Source organism: Drosophila teissieri, chromosome 3R (genome assembly GCF_016746235.2).
Source record: "Drosophila teissieri strain GT53w chromosome 3R, Prin_Dtei_1.1, whole genome shotgun sequence".
NCBI classification, from domain to species: domain Eukaryota; kingdom Metazoa; phylum Arthropoda; class Insecta; order Diptera; family Drosophilidae; genus Drosophila; species Drosophila teissieri.
Window position 1 is genome coordinate 26,384,394 of NC_053032.1, and position 22,690 is coordinate 26,407,083.

Sequence of the window (22,690 nt, forward strand, 5' to 3'; positions counted from 1 at the left end):
TAATTATACTAATGAGTGTTAACCAGAATTTGTTTTTTTTTCGTCAAATAGATTGGATTGTTTCCCTGCCACCCCAATCCATCACCTGTCGCAGAGATAAACACCCAAACCTGTCAGCCTGAGAACTTATTGAAAGGCTTTTATCCAAATTCTCTAGGAGAGTCTATGATTTTCTCGACGAATGGTCAATTACGTTCCGGGATTAATGGAAATAGGAACTCCTTTGTTTGCGGGAGATGAAGGCCTCAAAATATTCCGTCGAAATCCTTCGCTGCATGTCCGTATATGCCAGATATATGGGCTTGGTCTGCTTTCGATTTAGAAAACAAAAGGACAAGGATATATTGATGGAGGAAATTTGGAGTAATTGTTCGCGTTGGAAGTGGATATCTGTTACCTTGAGACTGATACCCCTCTGCATCTATGCCTATACGTATGCTGAATGGATCTGTAGCAGAATGCTAGTCAGTGAACAAATGCTGCACTTGACTTGTCTTGGGATTTCGATACCCTGCTATTTGTCGATGATTTACTTGAAGACATGTCATGGCCCAGAAGTGACGCAGTTGGTTAACCAATTTCTGGACATCTTTCGCCTGCACAGATCCTTGGACATCTGCAGAAGTAAAAGTCAATTTGGAGGTGGCAGAGAGTTGTTTCTAATTATTCTCTCAGTTTTTTGTCAAGTTCAAGAATTCCTTTTTATCATGGTGATAGCACGCGAACTTCGTGGTTTTAAACATATTATTCAGTGGGTTTGCTGCACATATGTGAATATCATCGCTTATTCGATAATGTGTTTTGCTTTTATCTGGTACCTAAGCCTGGGTATTCTGTACGCCGAGCTAAACGAAAATCTCCATTTTGAGTCAAGTTTCCAAACGGCATCTTTAAGGAAAGCACATAAAGCTAGGGTACAGAAATCGATGACACTTTTCAAGGAGATATCCTCTGTAGTAAGCTCCTTGCAGGACATTTTCGATGTTCACCTATTTTTGAGCGCACTCCTGACACTTCTGCAAGTGCTCATCGCCTTGTATAAAATGATAAACGACTTGGGGTTTTCTGACTTTTGGGTTTGGTCAATGTCTTTTAAAAACTTACTGCTAACGCTCCTTCCTGTTTTGGCCATTCAAGAAGCAGCCAATCAATTTGGCCAAGCTCGGCAACGGGCTCTGGATATTTTCTTTGTTGGCAAGTCAAAAAATTGGATCAAATCGGTGAGTAAGCTTATTAATCATAGTATAGTGCAGCTCATAAGATACTTTTGTTTGGATTAGGTGGAAATGTTTGTAAGCCAACTGAATCTAAACGAGTTCAGAGTTAACTTGTTGGGCCTCTTCAATGTGTCCAACGAACTGTTTCTTGTCATTGTATCTGGAATGGTTTGCTATCTGGTTTTTATAACACAATGTGTAATTCTGCATCGCAGACGTAACTTTTATTTGGGAATTTCAGAATCCAACTTATAAACAGCTTAATTTTGAATATATTTTAACGTATAACAACCAATGTCAGGCTTATTAATAGACCTAATCCAATTATCATTATTGACTTAAGGCAAAGCATAACATTTATAAAGTTGCTCAAGTAAATAAACAAACCAAGCTTGTAAGGAAAATAAAGTATATTACGAAAACACTAAGCTATGTACTTAGAAATTCCGAGGGGACAACTGAACTTTTAGTCATGATTGAACGTCTGAAGAAGGTGAGCCTGCCAGCTCTCTCCGCGGTTATCCTCTTTTGCAGTTACCACTATGGCCGGATCCTGGGAGTGATTTGCTTTGACATCGGCCAAAGGACCTCGGACAATTCCCTGGTGGCACGCAACAAGCCCGAGTTTAAATGGTTCTGTCTGAGTTTCCGACTCATCAGTGCCACTTCTGTGTGCTGTTTCTGTGCGCCCCATGTGGCGGAAATCGAGGATCCCTACGAGTGGCTGCTCCAATGTCTGCGCCTTTCGGCCAGTCTCATATGCGGCATCTGCATCATAGTGGTCCAGATCTGCTATGAAAGGGAGCTGCTCCGCCTGATCAACAGTTTCCTGCGGCTCTTTCGACGCGTCAGACGATTGTCGTCCTTGAAAAGGATTGGATTTGGAGGCAAACGGGAGTTCTTCTTGCTACTATTCAAATTTATCTGCCTGGTCTACGAATTGTACTGTGAGTTATATCAGCTGTGGCCTCTTACCGACTTTCTATCCTGGTTCACTATGCTGTGTGAAATATTCCTGGAAATTGGCTCTCTGATGATCATACATATCGGATTCGTGGGGTACCTCAGTGTGGCCGCCCTTTATTCCGAGGTGAATAGATTCGCCCGTTTTGAGCTGCGGCGGCAATTGCGATCCTTGGAACGTCCTGCCGGAGGTCCTGTGAGTCGAAGGCAACTGCGGATCGTTGAGTATCGTGTGGATGAATGTATATCGGTATACGATGAAATTGAACGTGTGGGCCGCACATTTCATCGACTCTTGGAATTGCCCGTTCTTATTATTCTTCTGGGAAAGATGTTTAGTACCATAATCCTATCCTATGAGGTCATAATCCGGGCCGAGTTGTACCCCAGCAAAATCGGCATGTGGGGTCTGGTGGTGAAAAGTTTCGCGGATGTGATACTCCTCACCTTGGCGGTCCACGAAGCGGTCAGTAGTTCACGAATGGTGCGGCGTTTGAGTTTGGAGAACTGCCCCATCAGTGAGCACAAGGAGTGGCATGTAAAGGTAGGCAGGACGTCATGGCAATCCTGATCATTACAATTGATGTTCTTCTCTCGTTTGCAGTGGGAAATGTTCTTGAGCCGCCTGAACTTCTTTGAATTTCGCGTAAAACCCTTGGGATTATTCGAAGTCTCCAACGAGGTCATCTTGCTGTTTCTGTCGAGTATGATCACCTATTTTACCTACGTGGTGCAGTACGGTATTCAAACCAATCGATTGTGAGATTAATTGTAACATTTCTACAAGTGAGATAAATATAGTAAACACTGCGGAACAATTAATATACTATGTCATTAGCCAAATTGAAGACCAAATCCAGATAGGAGTCGGCAAACTAATTACTTAATGGGTAAATAAAGTATTTGGATGGCTTTGCGATGTCCGGGCTGTCAGTCATGTCGCGAATACTGCGCTGCTTGAACGTTTCCAGGATATCTGCGCTGCTCCTTCGCAGTTGCTTTCTGTACGGAACTGTCTTTGGAGTGATCACCTTTCGAGTTGAGCGAAAGAACTCCCAGTTGGTGGCCATCAATCGGAGGGGTTACCTGTGGATCTGCCTGGTTATTAGACTTTTGGCAAGCTGCTTTTATGGCTATAGCTATGATCTATGGTCTGGCCAATACGACGATGTGTACCTACGGGCTTTCTTCGGTCTCCGGTTGATCGGCTGTCTGATCTGCAGTGGCATTATCCTGGTGATGCAGTTTGGGTTCGGCAAGGAGCTGCTCAGTCTGGTCAACCGTTTTCTTCAGCTCTTTCGGCGCATGCGAGCTTTGACCAATTCGGAGAAGAATAGATTCGGTGATAGGGCTGAATTTCTTTTGATGTTATTTAAGGTATTCTCCTTACTTTTCGTATTCATGGCCTTTCGATTAATGACCTCACCCTGGTTGCTGCTCACTTTGCTGAGTGATTTGTACACCTCTGTCAGCACGGGCATGATAATACACTTGTGTTTTGTTGGCTATCTCAGCATTGGTGTCCTCTACAAGGACCTGAACAATTATGTTGATTGCCAACTGAGGGCTCAGTTAAGATCACTGAATGGGGAGCATAACTCATTGAATTCGCAACCTACTCGAGTGGCTCTCTCGAACTTGGACAAGTGTTTGTATCTCTACGAGGAGATCCACCAGGTGTCACGCAGTTTCCAGCGACTGTTCGATCTACCACTTTTTCTCAGCCTCGTACAAAGTCTGTTGGCCATGTCCATGGTTTCCTACCATGCCATCCTGCGTAGCCAACACAGTTTCAATCTCTGGGGCTTGGTGATCAAACTGCTCATAGATGTGGTGCTGCTGACCATGTCCGTTCATTCAGCGGTCAGTGGTTCGCGATTGATAAGGCGTTTGAGCTTCGAGAATTACTATGTGACTGAAAGTCAGAGCTACCATCGAAAGGTAAGTTCAAAAGCTATAGAACCTACTGAACTTCATTAATTTCCAATTCTTCAGCTGGAGCTTTTCCTGGGCCGCCTGCACCACCAGGAGCTGCGCGTGTTTCCTTTGGGCCTCTTCGAGGTCTCCAACGAACTGACCCTGTTCTTCCTGTCGGCCATGGTGACCTATCTGGTCTTTCTGGTACAGTACCGCATGCAGTCGCAGCAAATTTGATTCGACGTCACGCATTGGTTGCGGCATTGCACCCTCCCAAAAAACCTGCGACACGATACACCTGCCAAGCCCACTTGCCCACCTGCCCACCTGTCCTGCGGTTGCACGCAAATAAAACAATGAATAAAGAACGGAATTTCATAAAACAAAACTGGAAAAAGTACAAGAAACAAGCTGAAATCGGCAGTTGCAGGACCCAATTCCCAATTTCCGGCTAACCGTTTGTTCCGCTGCAGTTTTTCCCATGAAACTTGGTCGCGGCATTAATTAAACATTCATGCTGACGTCAAGCAGAAAATTTATGCGCCACTCCGGAGGTTGGCGGGAACGCGGGAGGGGAGTGGGCAATATCAGCGGACAGTTCACGCTAAAAGGCGCATAAAAACAAGGCCGAGGCCGTCGCTCTAATTAGCATAGGTTAGGGTACAAAGCCGGTCCTCACAAAGACGCACACAAAGAGACCCATAAAGGTGCACTTGCTCTTGCCACTGCACTTGTTCTTGTAGTTCAGGTTGCGGTTCAGAAAAAAAAAAAAAAAATGTATATAAAAAAAGAAACAGGGGACAAAGGGCCGTCGAACGGCGGCGATAATAAAAAATCAAATTGCCGCAAGAGCAGGGACCCAAGATGAGATGAGCACTATTATCGCGGTAGTGGAACTGGGCCCAGAATAATGACCCAATCGGTTCTGCTCCTGCTCCTGCTCCTGCTGAGATTTCGCTCTTTAAACTGGAATGCTGGGGTGCCCCATATACCCTGTAACACGTGAGGGCTTGATGGGTTTCGTAAAGGAGCTTAAAAGTTACAGGCTTTACATTAACGCATAACTATTTATAGTATCATGTTGATACAAATGATACTAGCAAACTATTAGGTTATTGGTTTTTATGTGTGGTTTAAGTTTCTTTATAGTTGTTCTGGGCTAGTGAGATTTTCTTTCCTCAGAAATAAAGTCTTGTTCATGACCTTAACAAAGTTATTTTTGGGTATCTCCCAGTCGGCGAATTGTGACCAAAAATATGGCTTGACTTTAGTTCAGTTCAGTTCAGTTCCCCCTGCTTCATTTTTTGTGCGTGCTGTGTAAACGGCAAGATAATCATAAAACATGGCATTGCTCAAATAATTGTACTTCATAAGAGACATAACAGAGAATCAGAGAAAGGGGCAGGGGGTGGGCTAGAGGTGGAGGTGGAGAAGGGTTGGAGAAGGGGTGGAGAAGGGGTGGTGTTGATGGTATGAGACCGAGCCAAGTTTTCAGTCAGTTTTCCCATGATTGTTCTGCCGCCCGGGTAATTATGGGTCACTTTTTTTCACTGAATCTTTCTCTCTCCTTTCATTCAGCAATTATCATACTTACCTGCAACTATGTGCCAGGCAAAGCTAAAGGCATAAAGTCGGAATCAAGAGAGACAAACCAAAAAAAAAAAAGGAAAAAAAAACCAAAAAAATTAATGATGCTTTCAACATTTCACTAGACAAAAGAACCAGCCGAAGCTCGAACTTGGGAGCTTGAGTGCCTCTACCTTGAGTGCAGGTAGAGGTAGCGGTGCTTACTTTTGGCCAACAACCCATAGGGCCCATACTAGTGGCTAAAAAGTACAGCTACAGCCAGAGCGGATGTAAATCTCATCATCATTACGATGATGTTCATGCCGATGAAAGCCTCGATTTCAATCAAGAGTCCACGATTTAGAGCGGCAACCGGTAGCAACTTGGCAATCAGCAGGGAACGAAGACCCATTAGCCCTAAGAGCATTCAACGTGGCCCCCGGAAATCCATTGGGAATTGCTAAAATGTAACTGCCGGTCAATGTTGATTGCTATAATTCCGGCCAAATTGAGTGGCGAAATGAGAAAACAAAATGTGAGCAAACGCCAAAACAACCCTTTTTTCACTGATCGACAATGGGCGTAATTAGTTCTAATTTATTTATTGCTCAATTAGGCTAAAAAGGGCTTCGACTTGGCAGCTCGATGATGATAAGCCCTTTCGGACTTGATGATATAACAGCTTAAGGTAGCCGACCTGGCAGACCTGTTATCTAATCTCATCTACATGGGCGAACATCTGGCCATGAATGTTTTAATTTCTGGGTACCAGAAGTGGGGAAGTTATGCAATCATACAATTGAGTTTTCACTTCGGGTTTTTTCGGGCTTAAAATTATTTAAAAAAGCAAAAAGTGTTGTTATAAAGTTCAATGTTCTCTGCTGCCTGCGCTGAAGTTTATGGATACTTAGATAAATCCCTGATTTACCATCTTTATAACTCAATTGAACGCAGCACTTGAAAGACAATAATAAGCTATAAAATTGTATCGTACCTTATCAATGTTTCCTTTTTTTCGGAAATTTATCACACCAATTTGTAGTTGCTTTTCATAATTACCCGCAACTAGACTGCTGGGAAGCCAATTAATGTGCTTCCACATCGATCAATTTAGGTCATATTCAATCAAGGTGCCGTCACGAAATGCATTGGAATTTTCCAACTTCGGAATGCACGGCTAAAATTCACTTTATTGCGTTCCGAACTGGAAAAGCACGTAGAGATCGCTGCTGACCCCTTCCCTCCAACTAGCTGCCCCCCTTTTCTGCCCCCAATCGGTTGTCAATTTTATTCATGGAGCTAATTAAAAATGGCACATTACTGCAATTGCAGTTCAGCCTTTTCTAGACGCGTTGCCATCTAAGTACGCACACACAACTCTGGCTTTTTTGCATTAAGGTGCATCATTTTAAGTATTTTAAGAAGATAATGCAATTTAGTGAGATTATTGTTGATGAAATATATAACTTTCTCAAATTTGGATTAGCTGAAGAGCAAATCAAGTAGCTGATGGCATTTTAGTTGTCTAAGCTCACCTTTGATATTTTACACTATATACTAAACTTGTTTCTTTTTAGGAAACATTTGAAACATTAACTGTGCTGTATTTCATACTGTACTTTGAAGAAATATCTAACTTTACTTTACTTAAGTACATTGGCTTTAAGAATAGACTTCCATCTACTAGACAAATATTGCATACGATTAAGGCACATCGAGCCACCCTAGTGTAGCTATATACCTTGTTTATTTGTATGTGAATATTCGTATTTATATGCAGAAACCAAGTAAAGACAAAACGACTGTATAAGTTGGTGGCCGCAAAGAAATTGGCACGAGCTGAGCACACGTCCCGCGCTGGGAGCTGGAGTTGGAGTCGAGAATGGAGCTGGAGATGGAGTCCTTGGATGGAGTTGGGTTGTGGCTGGGGGCATGGCCCGAGATCTGGTTGGGTTGGCGTACAGTTTCTGGCTCAGCATTTTACGAGCGCACATATGGCGAATCCGAATCCCAATACAAAAACGAATCCGAATCGCGAATCGCGTATCCGCAAGTCGCAAGTCGCGCGATTGCGAATTGCGAATTGCGAGGGGGAACCCGTTTTGTGGGCTGTTTTTGTTTTGGGGGCGCGTAGGCGCTCGACACACGCCCAGTTGGAGGTTGAAAGTTGGATGCTGCAGGCCTCAGCGCGTGTGCAACGTGCCATCTGGAGACGGATCCAGTTTGCAGGCGGCAGTCGCAGATCAAGAACCTGGTCAAAATCTATAGTCACAAAGCACTGCAAAGCACAGTAGCCACGGGCCAGGAGTTGGAGCTCTGGCTCGGGCTCTGGGGCCGCCAAGGCGCAAGATAATCGATGTATACTAATTATTTGCTTTGGCTGCAACTGTTTGTCATGCTCCGCTCGGTGGCACGGTGGCTCGGTGGCTCGGTGGCTGTACAGCTGGCCTGGTCATCGGTGCTGTGGCGGTACAGCAAAAACAAAAAGCTCCAGCCGATGATCCGGCCGACGGTAGCCAACACCCCAAAAGAAAACAGCGAGAATCTGTGGCGACACACTGCAAGAAACCCGACGTGCCTAGTAGGTAGTAAAATATGTATTATATGCTTTGAAACTGGCTTGCAAAAATGAAACCGTGTCAGCTTTATTTATTAGATTTGCATTCCCCTTGCGCAGCGCACGACTGACAAATGATTGCCGTTTAAGTGACAATTAGCCTTGTTCTCGATTTTTAATCTCATAAAATACATATGTCTTGCATAAATCGTTTGAAACGGATTTGAGATCGGATTCGAGGCTATTCGGCTGGTGAATTGTGCTTTGCAATGTGGTATTGAAGGTAGATTTTGAGTGCAACACATTAGAAAAGAAAAGTGAGCTGGTCAGCCATAAAGGTTATTCCATAACAAGTATCAAGTATCCTATAAGTATAAGATACCTATAATAGAATAATCAAGAAGATCAAGATATAAGTATCAGATACCTATAATAGAATATTCAAGAAGATCAAGATATTGTTAAGTTGAAAATAGCATCTAGATATGCTTAAGTTGAAAACAGCATCAAGATAGGGTTAAGTTAAAAATAGCGTGAAGATACGGTAAAGATGCCACATTTAAGGTTCGTTAGCTTCCCATTTGACTACATCATAGTTGAGTGATACCTGTGCGAGATTTCTGCGAGTGTAGTGACTTGGACAGACGCACAGATGCGAGTTGCCACTGCGCCTGTGCGAGTTGAAGCTGAGCAAATATATCGCCGTCAGCTAAAATAATGGTCATCGACAGCAGCAACAGCAACAGCAACAGCAACAGCAAGAAGAGCAACCGGAGTTGTTGTCTTGGGCAAGGTTGCGGATGATTTTGAGTTTTTGGAATGGGAATGGTTCTGTGTTTCGGCACGGATATATGTAGGTATAGACGCAGGTGTGCAGGGGCACGGGGAAGGGGGGCAGGAAAGAGGGAAGAGGAACCACTCCACACGGTAGTCAAGTTTAGACACCTTAAGTACACAGGAAAGCGTCATTTATGCGCTCGTTTTCCAAAACGACAAGCACTGGGCGTGGCACAAAAAGGGGCAGCTGCCGCAGGGAAAGGGGGGAGGGGGGAGTTTGGGGGGAGATGGGCGATTAATTACACGGCCAGCAGATCAGTTTAAAGCCCAGCCAAATTATAGATATCCGCAGCTGCAACAGATTGCTGCCGTTGCACTGCAGCAAGGTCAAATCGCAGCTAGCTGGCTAATGCTGCATGTTGCACGTTGCACATTGCATGTTGCATGCTGCCCTGCAACACAGATCGATTTCAATCAACACTCCCTCCCCGCCCCCTGCGCAGCACCAGCAACTTACTGAAAGTAAGTTCTTCCACACACGAACAACAAAAAGTACAGTCCACAAAGATCAACAACAACAGCAGCAGCAGCAGCAGCAGCAACATCACAGCAGCAACATCTACAGCACAGCAGCAACATCATCATGGGGGCAGAGAGAGAGAGAGAGAGGGAGAGAGAGAGAGCGGAGAGGGAGAGGGGGCGATGTACGTCAAGTTTTCGTTTGGCTTTGGCCAGCTTTTTGATTTGGCCGAGACGTGTGGCAAGCCCAGCTCTCAAAACTGGTTTGTGATTTCAGATTTGGGAGCTGCAAAATGGAAAAAAGCTAAAAAAGTTCAACAACTGCCAGCCGAGCAGCGCTGCTGCAGATGTTGTTGATCTCGTGCTGCTGCTGCTGTGTTGTTGCTGCTGCTGCCGAGTTGTTGTTGCTGCTGTGTTGTTGTTGTTGCTGCTGTGTTGTTGCTGCTGCTTAGTTGTTGTTGCGGCTGCTGTGTTGTTGCTCTCGACTCAATGCAAAGACAAGTAGCCGAGAGACAACGACAAACGAGCGAATGTTGCGTAAATTACACGAAAGAATAAGAGAAACACGAAGCTTGAAAAAGCACTAAACAACGACAACAAATGGGCAAGCACACTGAGCGAATTGATCCACCAAAAAGAACAGAAACGTTGTACTTTTTAATAAGAATTTTGACAAATATTTCAAATAAGTTATTAATTGAAGAACAGGAAACCTTTATAAAAATTAATATCTTTATGTTATTTAATTTAAGTAGCTAAATTTATTTCCTTTGTGCAGGAGCACAAAAAAGAAGGTACAGCAGTAAAAAGCCTACAAATCAATATTCCTTTACGATCGACTGTTGACGACCTCAATTATTAAATGGCCAAGTTTGCCATTATTAAACGTATCTGCGTCTCTTTCTGTTTCCGAATGCCAGCTCCCTCTCGCCCTCTCTTTCTATCGCCTATGCTCATTCTAACCACTTTGTGTGTGGATTCCATTTGCCATAAAGTGCGTGAATTGTGGGAAAGTGGGTCAGACACACACCGAATATCGAATTTCGAATTTCGGTTCATCGAACACACAAATAACGCGTTGTCTAAATGTGTGTGCGTGCTGGAATCGCCCCCCCTTGATCAAAGCCACCCCCTGCTACTCCCCTAAATACGTTTTAGCCATCAGAAATGACGCAGTGTATGGCGCATGCCGATTCGAATACGCCACGGATCGCGTTGTGTAGGGTATTATTTTGGGGTACTCCTCGTGGTGGTCGAAAGCGGGGAGTTTATTTGATCTGTGTCGCAACGCTTGCAACTGCGGTTAATGCAGGCGGATAGATAAGATAGCGAAACTTCGATTCCCCGGCGGGTTCTTGACCTCATTCAAGGGGGCCCCCTTTGAAATATTCAAATTGTTTTCAGAACTAATGATGATGTCGTAATAAAGATAAACACTTGAGTGTGGCTTGATAGTGTAATCGTGCCCAAAGCCTTTCGCTTGCACTTAAGCACTTTTGTAAATAACAAATGCACACCGAAATAAATAACAATTTCTATATATCTATAAGGGGATTGATAAGTTTTAACATTGTGTAACTTTTCTGTGTATATTTAAGAACTGTAATTTGTGTAGGGCAGCAATTAACCTTTTTGTAATTACCCAATATTAAAACAGACCAGTTTTGGTGTATGTCAAAGTTGAAGTAAGTTTCTGCGTAGGGCATCCACGAATTCGGAGAACTTTATTCTCGCTGGTTGAGCAACTTGTTGTTTGTTGGCTTTGTAGGTTTTTAGGCCAAAAACGGGTATTTGGCATTTGCTGTTTTTGGTGTGTGTCTGTGAGTGTGTGTGAGTGTGGTGTGTGGATACTACTGTATGTATGATCTCAAAAGTGTAGTCGGGGTGGGGGTCACTCCCCCGCAGCTCAGACCCGATATCTCTATCTTCGAGATACAAAAACACAACCTACAGATGTTTTTTCTTCGCGATCGTATTCTTTGGGCATTGTTGTGCCTGTTCGCGTATCTGTCGCCCACTTAATTTACTATGCATTCTGATCGCATGCATGTAGTTGAGCGCAGTGAAAACAGTCATACAATCAGGGAATTTATCGTTCTTGTTCCCGTTCTCGTTCTGGGTGGAAAAGTGGCAGTGTCTAGACTCCGCGGCCTGCTCCACAAACGAAGTTCAAACAACGCATTGGGGCACGCTTGTTTGCCGATCTCCCCATTTAACACTACACCCCCCCCCCCCATATCCCCCTTCCTGCGATTCACGCTCTTATTTATGACAAATGAAGTTGTTATTTTGTGTTTATGTCACGTTTATGGACACACGATCTCTTTCTATTGCCCCCCACACACTCACACTCACACACTCACACTCTCGATCACGTTTCGTTTGTTGATTGCGATTGTGGTTTCTATTTTGTTTCTGGCGATTCGTGGTAAGTGAAAGTATGTGGAACATGACGTAGCTGCCGTTCGGCTTCTGCGGCGGCTTCTGTGGATTCTACAAAGGTCAAAGTGTTTGCCGCCGCCGTGTTTGCCCACTTGATAAGACCCCCAGGCACCCCAACGTCTTTCGTTCTGAAGAGTGCTAGATGTGATACCCTAATGGCATACCTATTACTTGATTCACTGGGATCTTTATTTAAATATAACCTTTGGAAAAAGAAAGTAATAAAGCATATATATCTATTTATATAGATAAGTGTTATTACAGTAACCTTGTTCTTGATTGCTTTAGTTTTTGGAGAGTATGTAAACCTATAATCCTTTTGTGGTATGCTGCACAGCATGATAAGGAATAAAGCAATTAAACATCTTAATGAACATAAACTGTAATCGTGTTAGTTTCGGTTAATCTGATGGGTATCGGTTAGTTCTGACTTGGTCGCTGTATTTACTGCATTGCTAGTTACATGTGTACAAATGCCGAGAGACAACAAAACGGGTGGCTGCAATGGGGGTAAATTGGGTGGTACATGCAACCGCGACTCATTGGCGGCGGCATCTTTCAACTGCCGGCGGCATCCCGACAATGCCGCAGCTCCAGCCCCCAGCTGGGTCTCCAAAGTGCCAGTCGGTGCACCATTCCGATAACCATTCTCGACTGAATCGCAGTGACGCTGCCGGTAGCTTCCGAACTAATTACATTGCAAAATACCTGAAATGTTGCGAACGGCAGGAAATCAGCGAAACGGGAACGCTGCTCCTCCTCCTCCTCCTCCTCCTGCTCCTCATCACTTTTCTGGAATGGCTGGCCGTGTTCTGTGGCACCGGCACCCCAGTGGGTTTTGTGGATCCGGTGATCAGATCACAGATCTCATTCCGCTGGCCGGAAATATGCATGGCTTGGCCGTAGCTTTTGGCCAGGTTCGCTTCCCTGGCTCCAAAATGCGAGAGCGCGCAAAAAAAACAGCAACAAGCGAGAAATTTGAATGTGCTCTCGTCAGTGTCAGGGATTGAAAGATTCCCCTCCCCCGCTTCAAGCCGGCACATACATATTGTATCTCTGGTTAACCCCCAAACCCTCCTCCACCGAAAAAAATAACTAAAAAAAAAACAAAAATAAAAACACAGGGCGTGTGCAGCGGAGCAGAGAGCTCGGAAATTAATTCAGTTGCAGGCCAAGGCGCGTACTTCTGCCGTTGTGTTTGCTTTGTTTCCATTTCGCCACCGTCGCACTCACGGGTCACTTGGGATCGAAATCCCGGGTTCAGTTCAGATGCCTCCCCTATAACCCCTCCGTATGTATGTACATATATTCATATATACATATGTATATAAGTTCGTAGCATATATAATAGGCGTGACAAGCGCGTTACGCTCCGCTGACGCCCAAAATAATCAAAGACTTGAGTCGAGACGATTGCGATGACGATCAAGTGATGATGGCATGAAGTTCGGGGGTGGAAGGGGGGCGTAAACTGATGGGATCTATAAGTCCTAATTCATAACCCCAATAAACTGAAGTTGCAACAAATATATAAAAGCAGAACAGTTTGCTAAAATATTTATTACCGAACTAAATATTTCTTTATTTAAGATTTTTCTTAAGTTTTATATTTTGGTTTCTCTTTTTTTGCCAGTGTAGTGGGAGTAATAGACGCAAGACTTAAGTATTTAGGATTTTTCTTAAGTTTTCTCTTTTGGTTTCTGTTTTTTCCAGTGTAGTGGGAGTAATAGAGGCAAGCCTTAAGTATTTAAGATTTTTCCTAAGTTTTATGTTTTGTTTTCTGTTTTTTGCCAGTGTAGTGGGAGTAATAGACGCAAGTCTTAAGTATTTAAGATTTTTCTTAAGTTTTATATTTTGGTTTCTGCTTTTTGCCAGTGTAGTGGGTAGTAATAGACGCAAGACTTAAGTAGCGGGAGTACGAGCGTTGGGGAAGTTATGATAATTACACCGTGTCAGACGTGAAATTTCAATCTTTTGTTGCTCATTCCCATTTCCATTCCCATTTCTTTAATTTTTCGTTGGTCGTTTAACGAGCTCATCTCGGAGGCACTCCGAAAATTGTATCAGAATGTCTTGTGGCATGGGGCATAATGAACGATAATGAACTCAGGGGCGGTTCAGGTGAACTTCTGCGGCTGGCGGTTGGGGTTAACTAAAGTGATGCGGCTAGTGAGATACAGAGTCCATAAAGCGAGGGTGTTGAAAAAACTTAAAAAGCACTTTACATACATATCTATTGTTTCTAAACAGACATACAGATTCGTGCTTAAAGTTAAACAGAAGTGTAAGTTGTTTAATCGAAGCGATTTTTAACCTCCTCGGATGCCTCAAAGCCACCAGTAATGCCAAACTGAAGAAGGATAAAGAGGTACGAGATGATGGCGGACAGAATGAGAAGGATGAACTCATTGTTGAGATGGAAAAAGCCCAGTACTTTGATCTCCAGTCGTTGTGTTTGCAGCTGACACAAAAAGGTTTCAACCTGAAAAAGTTAATATCATTTAAATATTTATTTGGTAAATGGTTTGGTAACTAATGCCAAACTCACACTCTTGTCCCATCGCTCATCCATATCGCTGCAAACGATGTCCAAGGGCAACTTCTTCGGCATTTCCGACTGCCTCACAGTGAAATCTGCACACATGATGAGCAACACCAAATTGGCCAACTTAACAAAAGCTATGAGAATGGACACAAGGGCCACTTCGTCGTCGTTCAGCAAATGCAGAATATATTGATACAGCATTAGGCAAATATTGATAAAGTTAAGGTAGACATAGAAGAGGATCTGCCATTGCAGAATGCGACGAAAGGAGTTGGTGACCAGGTACAGTTCACTGTAGATAGCGGCACACTCGTCCAGCTCATCTGCAAAATCGCACAGAAGTCGCATCCTGCGATACTTGGTCATACGATACTGTTCCTCCTGCGAGTCCATGGGTTCCATCCGCTTCAGCATGGCAATGATATTGGTGGCCATGTGTTCGTACAGGATTCCGGACACCAAGAAGCCCAGGAAGCAGGCATCGAGCACACAAAGCGTTCCGAGCCACATGTAGGTGCTGAAAGCAACGGCCACCTTTTGGCCGATATCATCGAAGTATGTGTTCTCAAAGAGGGGTATCAATTCGTGGAAACAACCGCACAGGGTGAAGAACAACTTGAGCAAAAAGAAGACCACAAATTTCGTTGGGAACAGGTGCTGCAGTCGCGTAGTCCGGCATATCCTTTGGTACAGGGATAAGTATCTATTTAACACCTCTCGGAATTCGTTCTCGCTCCTCGTCTGGATGACAAAGGATATGATTGCGAAAACGAACAACGATATGGACTGGGCCAAAGCAAACACATCCGCATAGCTCTCCATTCGTTTGCCCACCATGGTTGAGGTTAACATGGGCCATACTCCCACGTAGGTGAGCACCACAATGCAGCGCCACAGGATGTTCAGGCAACGATTTCTGCTACCCTGTTTGGGCGACTCCAGCTGCAGCTTATCCCGGTCCAAGCTCGCGGAGATCACCAGCAAGCCACGAGCAATGCGATATAGCCACAGGAGCAGCAATCGCGACCAGCTCTCCACTCCTTGCCCGGCCATAATCGAGCTGGAACTGAGAAGTGCAGCCTGGCTAATGACATGTCTGCGGACATGGACATGTCCTGGCGTCCAGGGGATTGCGATAAGGAGCCGCGTAGCTATCGGCCCTGCTGTTGATTTTATTAATTGAATGTGTGGATATCGGCAATTGCCATTCACGCTCCGCTGAGTGCCTCGCTGACTGATTGGCCCCAAGAACTCGACTCTCTGTTCCCTGCTCCCCTGCTCCCTTGTTCCCTTGGTCCCTTGGTCCCTCGGAACTGGGAACTCGGAGCTCGGGAACTCGGTAACTCGGGAATCGATGATGATGGACAGGCCAGCCCCGGGACTCATGCCCAGACCTATGTACATGCCCAGATCCACTTGGACGGGCCCTGTTCTTGCCCTTCAGGCACACTGCCACACAGCAGATGGTGCTCGAGAAATAAAACCATCATCGGCCGGCACAACAACAACAACAAAGAAAAGGAGGGCGTAAATTGATATTTATGCCCGTGTCAATAAAGTTGTTTTGGGTTGATGGACATCCGAAATCGGCCGAAATTCTCATTGGACTTTTGTAACGAGGTGAATGGACGAATGAGTAGGAAAACCTATGTGTTCCTAGGAAATTTCTTGAGTCAATGCTGCTGGTTTCTTTCCATCGAAGTAGTTTCAAAAATTCCAATGAATAATATTTTATTTAGTTAATGGGGAATTTAATATACTCTGTAGTTTTACAGAATGATGTTATATCAGTGGCTTGTATTTAACCAAAAACAAGTGGATAATCAATACATTTTAGGCTTTAATTAATATGCTATTTAGAGCAATTACTTATTTTAACCCATTATCTTAATTGCTCCTAGTACTAAATACGAGTTTAAAAGCACACAATTTAATATTAACTATATTAACTTTCATTAGCATTGCGTTATTTATGCCAAAATCAATTTATAAACATATTTATTTAATAATCCAAACAGAGCAGCATAATATCCAAGTACATATTTAAACAGTCTTTAATGAGTTCGTGTACGTAAACAAGTATCGCCATGAAATATGTCAAATTTTCTTATCATTGGAATCCAGTTTACTGGCTGTCTGGAAACCTCGACCCGATTTCCTCGTTCGTTTCGTTTCGATTCGAATTCGCTTTAGTTTGTGCCCCACGAGTCGCAATGTGCAATTCATTTGATTTTTCCGCAACGCTTCAATGCGAACTTCATTTCAATTTCAATTCACTCGTGGGCAATTAGTAAGGCGATGACTTCTCGGGCCAAGTTTTTTCTAGTTTTTTTGCTGTTTAAATGGAAATTGGAGGAGTGGGAGTTGTTGCAGCAGTATGAGTAGATGGAGCAGTGTTCCCACTCCCACTCCCACAGCCATTTTCCATTTTCCCCCACACCCAATTGGATTGCAAGTTGCCAAACACGTTTGCCGGGCATTAGAATAGCTCCACTTGAAGTCAACGAACTCGCAGCTGTACGAGTTGCCTTCGAATATCCCAGCCAGCACAGCAGAAGAACCCCAAGAAGGAAGTCGTGAGCCTCGGGAGCCTCTGGGAGCAACTGGCAATAGAAAAACAACGGAGTCAACAGCCTTCGGCAAATCCAGTTGCAAGTTGCAAGTTGCGGAGTGGCAGCAAGCTGTTGCATACAGCAAAGAGGCCAGGCACCAGCAACATCGGCGATCATCGGCAAGCAGCAACCAGCAACAGGTCTAGTCCTGCACCCATCGACAGCCACCATGGCAGCCACATTAACTTTAACAACCGGCGAGGAGCTGCGGCAGCAGCAACTCTCGGCTCGAAATGGGCGTGCAACAAGCCTGGGCCCCCAATAACTGGTTTTCCTAGATAGATATATAGACAGATAACACCGGCTAGAAAGTCGCTGCCCGACTGCTCCAAGTCCCCAAGTCTTCGCCAGTCTCCAATGCTGCAAGAGTGCAACACCAGCGGGAGCAGCATCCTGCAACCAGTTTACGTACAGTTCGCGTCCGTGTTATTACAGTCCCCAAGTACATGGAGTAATTGCATGGACCATGGAGCAGGCCTGACCCCAGTTCTCGTCTCCAGCCCAGTCAGTCTTCGGTGCTCAGTTGCCAGTTCCCAGTTGCAAGTTGCAAGTTGCCAGTTGCCAGTTGCAAGTTGCCAGTTGCCGTGATGACCGAGCTGGTGATGGGGATCGCCTTTGGGATGGGGCTGCACCGGAACAAATCCAAATTGATTTACTGGCTGTAAAACTAAAAGCTAAATGAATTAACCACAGCACGCAATAAAAGAGCTTGTTAGGTTTTAGGATCCTAAGATTCAGTACAAAAACAAATGCATTCGAGGTGAAATTGCTGGAAATTAAAGTTATAATTTATTGTATATAGAGAGAAATAGTTACTAAGTATATATTATTGATCATTATTATTATTTTCATTACATTTCAACTAAGGAGAATACATAGTGGATAAATGTATCTGAACCAAAGTTAAATCAATGCTGTTGAGTATTGACTAGATTGTTTTGTTGTGATTTTCCATCATTTATGATCCATTTAATTACGTTTTTTTTCGCGGTGTGATTTTATAGTATGATGCTAGAGCTGCTGCATCTGCGCATCGGGCAATGAACCGATGTAAAGACAATAGGAGCAGGTCCACAGCCAAAGAGCCAAGCCCTGATCTCGGACAGGGGCCAATCTATAGCTCTGGATGCCTATGCTCCAGCTCCATCTCCAGCTCCATCACCAGCTACAACTCCATGCTGCTCCTCTTGTGTTGTTTTGCTAAATTGGAAATAATTGCCCCGCGGCAGCGGCAGAATTGCACGTGTGCACTTTCCAGAGGCCACTGCAAATCATACTTTTAAGGGGTTTACTTACCAATATTCTATTTTATATATAAAAAATTGAAAAGTTTTTACTTCTATACCTTTTATTCCCGATTTATAATCACGGTAGTTCGTTTGCTTTAAATTGAAGGAAGTCTTTAACACCCCCCCACCCATTGCCCCCTTTTCCTACGCTGTCCTTGTCAGTTGTTGTTGCTTTTGCAGCTGCTGTTATCATTGTCATCAGTAGTTGTGCCGTTGTTGTTGCTGTTGTTGCGAGCTATGACATAAAGTAATCGAAAAGAGAGTGCGAAGAGCGGATCTGCGCGAAAGACGAGCGAATCTGCAAAGGCAAACACAGCACAGCAAGTAAACGAAGAATCGCGAAAAATAATAATAACAATAAAGTCGAGTACGACACAATAAAAAAGTACAGGAAAGGTTCAACGACATTGCCAGATTAGAGAGCATTCACATGCGACTACGCAACAGCAGCAACAACAACAACAGCAAGCACAGTTCGGAGAGAGTGGATACCATATGCACATTTAAATATGTAAGTGACGGAGAGAGCAGGAGAGAGAAGAACGAATAAAAAAAAACAACGACAACGCATAGAGCACGAAAACAACAAAAAAGAGCAGGCACAACAAAAAAGTCATCGACATCACAGGGATTTTTATGTTGATGTTCGATGAGCGGCGAGGGGCGGGGGGCAGGGGCTTGAGCTGTGACAGGGGGAGGGTGGGGGAGCAAGGAAAGGGGCGAGGCCGCAGAAGGGGGGGTGCGGCGAGTCAGGGACAGGAACATCGACAACAACAACAGCAAGGGACTCCAAAACAGAGACAGCGACAGGAAAATGTTTTTCATTGTCTATGGCCGTTGGAGAAAAACTAAATGCAGCCAGATGGAGCCAAAGTTGGATCGTGCAGTGCACTGAGCAAAAAACTTAAAGATCTAGATATTCAAAAGTTACCAAATAAACTGAAATTGTAAGCGGTTTTTTTCTTTGATCTTTAATTGCTACGGTTTGATGAACAGTAGACTTTCCCTAAAGATAACATAAATGCATTTAAATAATAGCTCAATTAGTTTATTGTTTAATGGCTTTTCGTTTTTTATATCTTTTAATTGCTTTTCTTACTGGTAACCAATATTTCTTCAATTGGAATGATGTAACCCCTTACAGTGTCTACTAAATGGGTTTATTATACTGAGAATTAATTGGAAATAACTGGATCACGCGTTGCAGTGCAGGAGTTGGAGTCACTGCAGTTGCGGGAGACATGCCCCATGCGTTTGCATAAGCAGCAGCAACAAAGACAGAAATAGGAAAGCGCAGAAGGTGGGGGAGTGGCTGGAGTGAAGGGCGGGGAGCGGCGAGCGGGGGGCGGGCGGTGCGGAAAGTGCATAAAGACAGCCCATGCAAATGCAGTGCCTGCAACCCCCTGTCGCAGAACCCCACCCCCTTTTGACTTCTTGCCATTTTGGCGTGTGTTGCACAAAATGCCTCACTTGGATGCGTCGCTATTTCCAGCCACAAACAGATACAGCTTCACATAAAGATCTCGATCCCGATCCAGATCCCGATCCCGATCCAGATGCAGATCCAACCCCTGCATAGCTGACAGAAGGAAGGGCTAGAAGTCGGCGGCATTTGCTTACACTCAATTTGGATATTTAATTACGAGTGCGGATGGGGCATCTTCGGGCCTGGTGGTCGTCAATAAAAAAAAGATGAATGTCACTCATAAGACCGACTCTTGCATACCCTATATACAGCGAGCATTGATGGAACTAGTTAGTTATAATACTTACATACATATATGTATATACACTTTACATTTAAAACATTTGGTTAACATACTTTCTTACCTTACAGGCATTACTACTAGTACAAAACCTTAGAACTATAGCATACCCTTCAATCCCATAACTCTTTAGTCCCACAACCAAGATACCCACTCAATCAAAAGAAGAGGAAGGGGCTGGGGAACCCAAGTGCAGGGAGGCTGTTCGATTTGATTAGGTTTTCAAAATTCGATTCTCCAACGGCAACGGAATTTATTTGTTTTGCCGCCTCTGTGAGAAAATAAACATAAAGCATCCCGGTATCAGACGCGTCTTGGCCATAAACATGGAAAACTAGTGGTGATAGGGGCAAAAGGGGGCAAAGGGTTCGAAGTGGGGAACCTGATCCCTGGGACTTTCTTTCTTTCCAACCATCCATGCGTTTGTCTCGCCTTTGTTTGTTATCACTTGAAGTTTGAGCAGTTTTTACGAATTGATTAAGGCGGCATTTGTTTACGCGCAACAGGTAAACAGTGAGAGAAATGGGGAAGACAAAGGGAGAATCGGCTGAGGAACGGGGCAACCAAAGGGGTTCCGGAGCTGATCAGTCAGGGGAGGGAGGGGGTTCAGTTTCGGGAAGCCGACAAACTTTCCGTTTAAATGCTTTTACAGTTGAATTGCAAGCATGCTCTGGGCGGCAGTTTTTGTACCTGGTACTTGCACGTTTCAAGGGGTATATTGTATTTCAGCAGAGTGACATCTGGTTTGCTTTTGACCACATTAAAGATCAAGTACTGGGTTGGTATAGGAGCGATCTATCTTGATAAAGTATGAGCTGATACCAACCAAATCATATTCCAAGTAAAGCAAATCATACACGGATACCCCTGCAAGGAGTATCTTATAGTCTAATAATGACAAAGGCGAAATCTTTCGAATTGCCTTGTGAAATGTTCTGTATGTGACTTGACGATTTCGGAATCGTCTACTGCCGCGCTCCAGCTGGATTCAGATCGTTTGGGTTCTGTGCTGTGCTGATTAACCAAACCATGACGGATAACTGACGCGGCCAGCACACCTGACAATTTGTTAATGAGAGCAACATCAGCAGGGCTCAAAGGCGGCAGGAAGCCAAGCGAATAAAACCAAACCAAGTCAAACCGAGTCAAACCGAGTCAAACCGAGTCAAACCAAGTCAAAGCCAGTCAAAAAAAAGAAAATAAAAAACAAAAAAAAGCGAGAAAGATCCAAAAAAAACGAGCAGGAAAGCAAGGCAAGCGCAACGGATGACGGATGTCCTGCAGCGGAGTAATGGCCAAAACGAGTCAGAACAAAACACATAACTAACTGCAGTAAAAATGTAAATAATGCAAAACATTTTCTCACCGCGTTTCGCTGCGCCGCACTTTTCAGGCTTCCCCACAATTCCCTATATCTTTTTTCTTCCACATTCGATTTTTATACCCCGACATGCTCCTCGTTTTCCGGCGGAAGGGAACTTGTTCCATGGGAAATTAAATGCAAATGCTACCGACTAGCGACCTGCAGAACAGCAGAACAGCAAAAATAACAAATCATGTGCAGAGATCAGCAGAGCTTTCTAATTGCGATGACAGTCAGAACGGGCAGCAGCTGCGAGATACAAGATACGCGACGATACCAGATACAAAATGGATAGACGGTTGGCTGGATGGATAGCTGGTTGGATGGATGGATAGCTGTCCAGGTCGCAACATATGGACGCAGAAACTGAGATGACCTTTTTTCCAATAACAAATGGATATGCATATACATATCCCTATAGCGTCTGCTGTGTGTTGTGCCCTTCCCCCCGCCCAACCCATTTGTAGTGAAATTTAATCAAGCGTTTAATGCCGAGGTGGAACGTCCAGGGAACATAATACACAGGCCGTGAGGAGTGATCGCAGGGGAGGGGTGGATACACTCAGAGAAAGGGTCCTTTACGATTATGGGGATGTGAATTAGGTGGCTATTAAAGTTCCTCAATAAAAACGGTAATTATAAACTTGAGTCCTTTTACATTTTTATAAGCCTATAAAAGATTTGGCGCTTTTATATTTTTGAAATTCTATAAAAAGTGAGAGAAACTTTATGCAGTTTATTTAATTATATTCGCTTGATGCCATCTATTAACTATGTTTGTAAATATTTAGCCAGCAAATTACTAAGCTGACGTGACTAATATTTGTTTGCTAATCAAGTGCTAACAACTTGGTAACATATTCGTATATCGGAATCAAAGGGTGATGATCTTTTCATTGTATTTTAAATAAGCATCTGTTTGTATTCAACTTGTGTGCAACCTAATCTCTACTGATCGCAATATATCCATTAGGTTAATATGACATAGTGCATCATTAGCATTTTTTGCAGTGCATTGAGGGTGGATGAGGGGCTTGGCCCGAGCGAGGGCGTTTTTAGTGATGCTGAACCGGGTTCCACTGGGTTGGGTCGGTTTGGTTTGGTCGGGTTTTCAGAGTTTTCAGAGTGCTGCTTGTGATGTGCCTGTCATATGTCAG

At 44.0% G+C, this 22,690-nt stretch overlaps 4 protein-coding genes across 4 annotated transcripts; 3 read left to right on the forward strand and 1 right to left on the reverse strand.

Moving 5' to 3' along the window:
• Positions 1–236: 236 nt before the first annotated feature.
• On the forward strand, positions 237–1,472 carry LOC122618937 (putative gustatory receptor 93b). The gene is made up of 2 exons (XM_043795531.1): positions 237–1,220; positions 1,281–1,472. Exons 1-2 carry the CDS (start codon positions 237–239, stop codon positions 1,470–1,472), a joined length of 1,176 nt encoding a protein of 391 aa, XP_043651466.1.
• A 217-nt stretch (positions 1,473–1,689) lies between these two features.
• LOC122621846 (putative gustatory receptor 93c) lies at positions 1,690–2,943 on the forward strand. The gene is made up of 2 exons (XM_043799836.1): positions 1,690–2,724; positions 2,785–2,943. The coding sequence occupies exons 1-2, from the start codon at positions 1,690–1,692 to the stop codon at positions 2,941–2,943; spliced, it is 1,194 nt and encodes a 397-aa protein (XP_043655771.1).
• A 155-nt stretch (positions 2,944–3,098) lies between these two features.
• LOC122621930 (putative gustatory receptor 93b) lies at positions 3,099–4,334 on the forward strand. The gene is made up of 2 exons (XM_043799948.1): positions 3,099–4,121; positions 4,176–4,334. The coding sequence occupies exons 1-2, from the start codon at positions 3,099–3,101 to the stop codon at positions 4,332–4,334; spliced, it is 1,182 nt and encodes a 393-aa protein (XP_043655883.1).
• A 9,917-nt stretch (positions 4,335–14,251) lies between these two features.
• LOC122618938 (gustatory receptor for bitter taste 93a) lies at positions 14,252–19,981 on the reverse strand. The gene is made up of 3 exons (XM_043795532.1): positions 19,875–19,981; positions 14,507–15,599; positions 14,252–14,440 (listed from the first exon to the last, which is right to left on the reverse strand). Exons 1-3 carry the CDS (start codon positions 19,979–19,981, stop codon positions 14,252–14,254), a joined length of 1,389 nt encoding a protein of 462 aa, XP_043651467.1.
• Between the last annotated feature and the right edge of the window lie 2,709 nt (positions 19,982–22,690).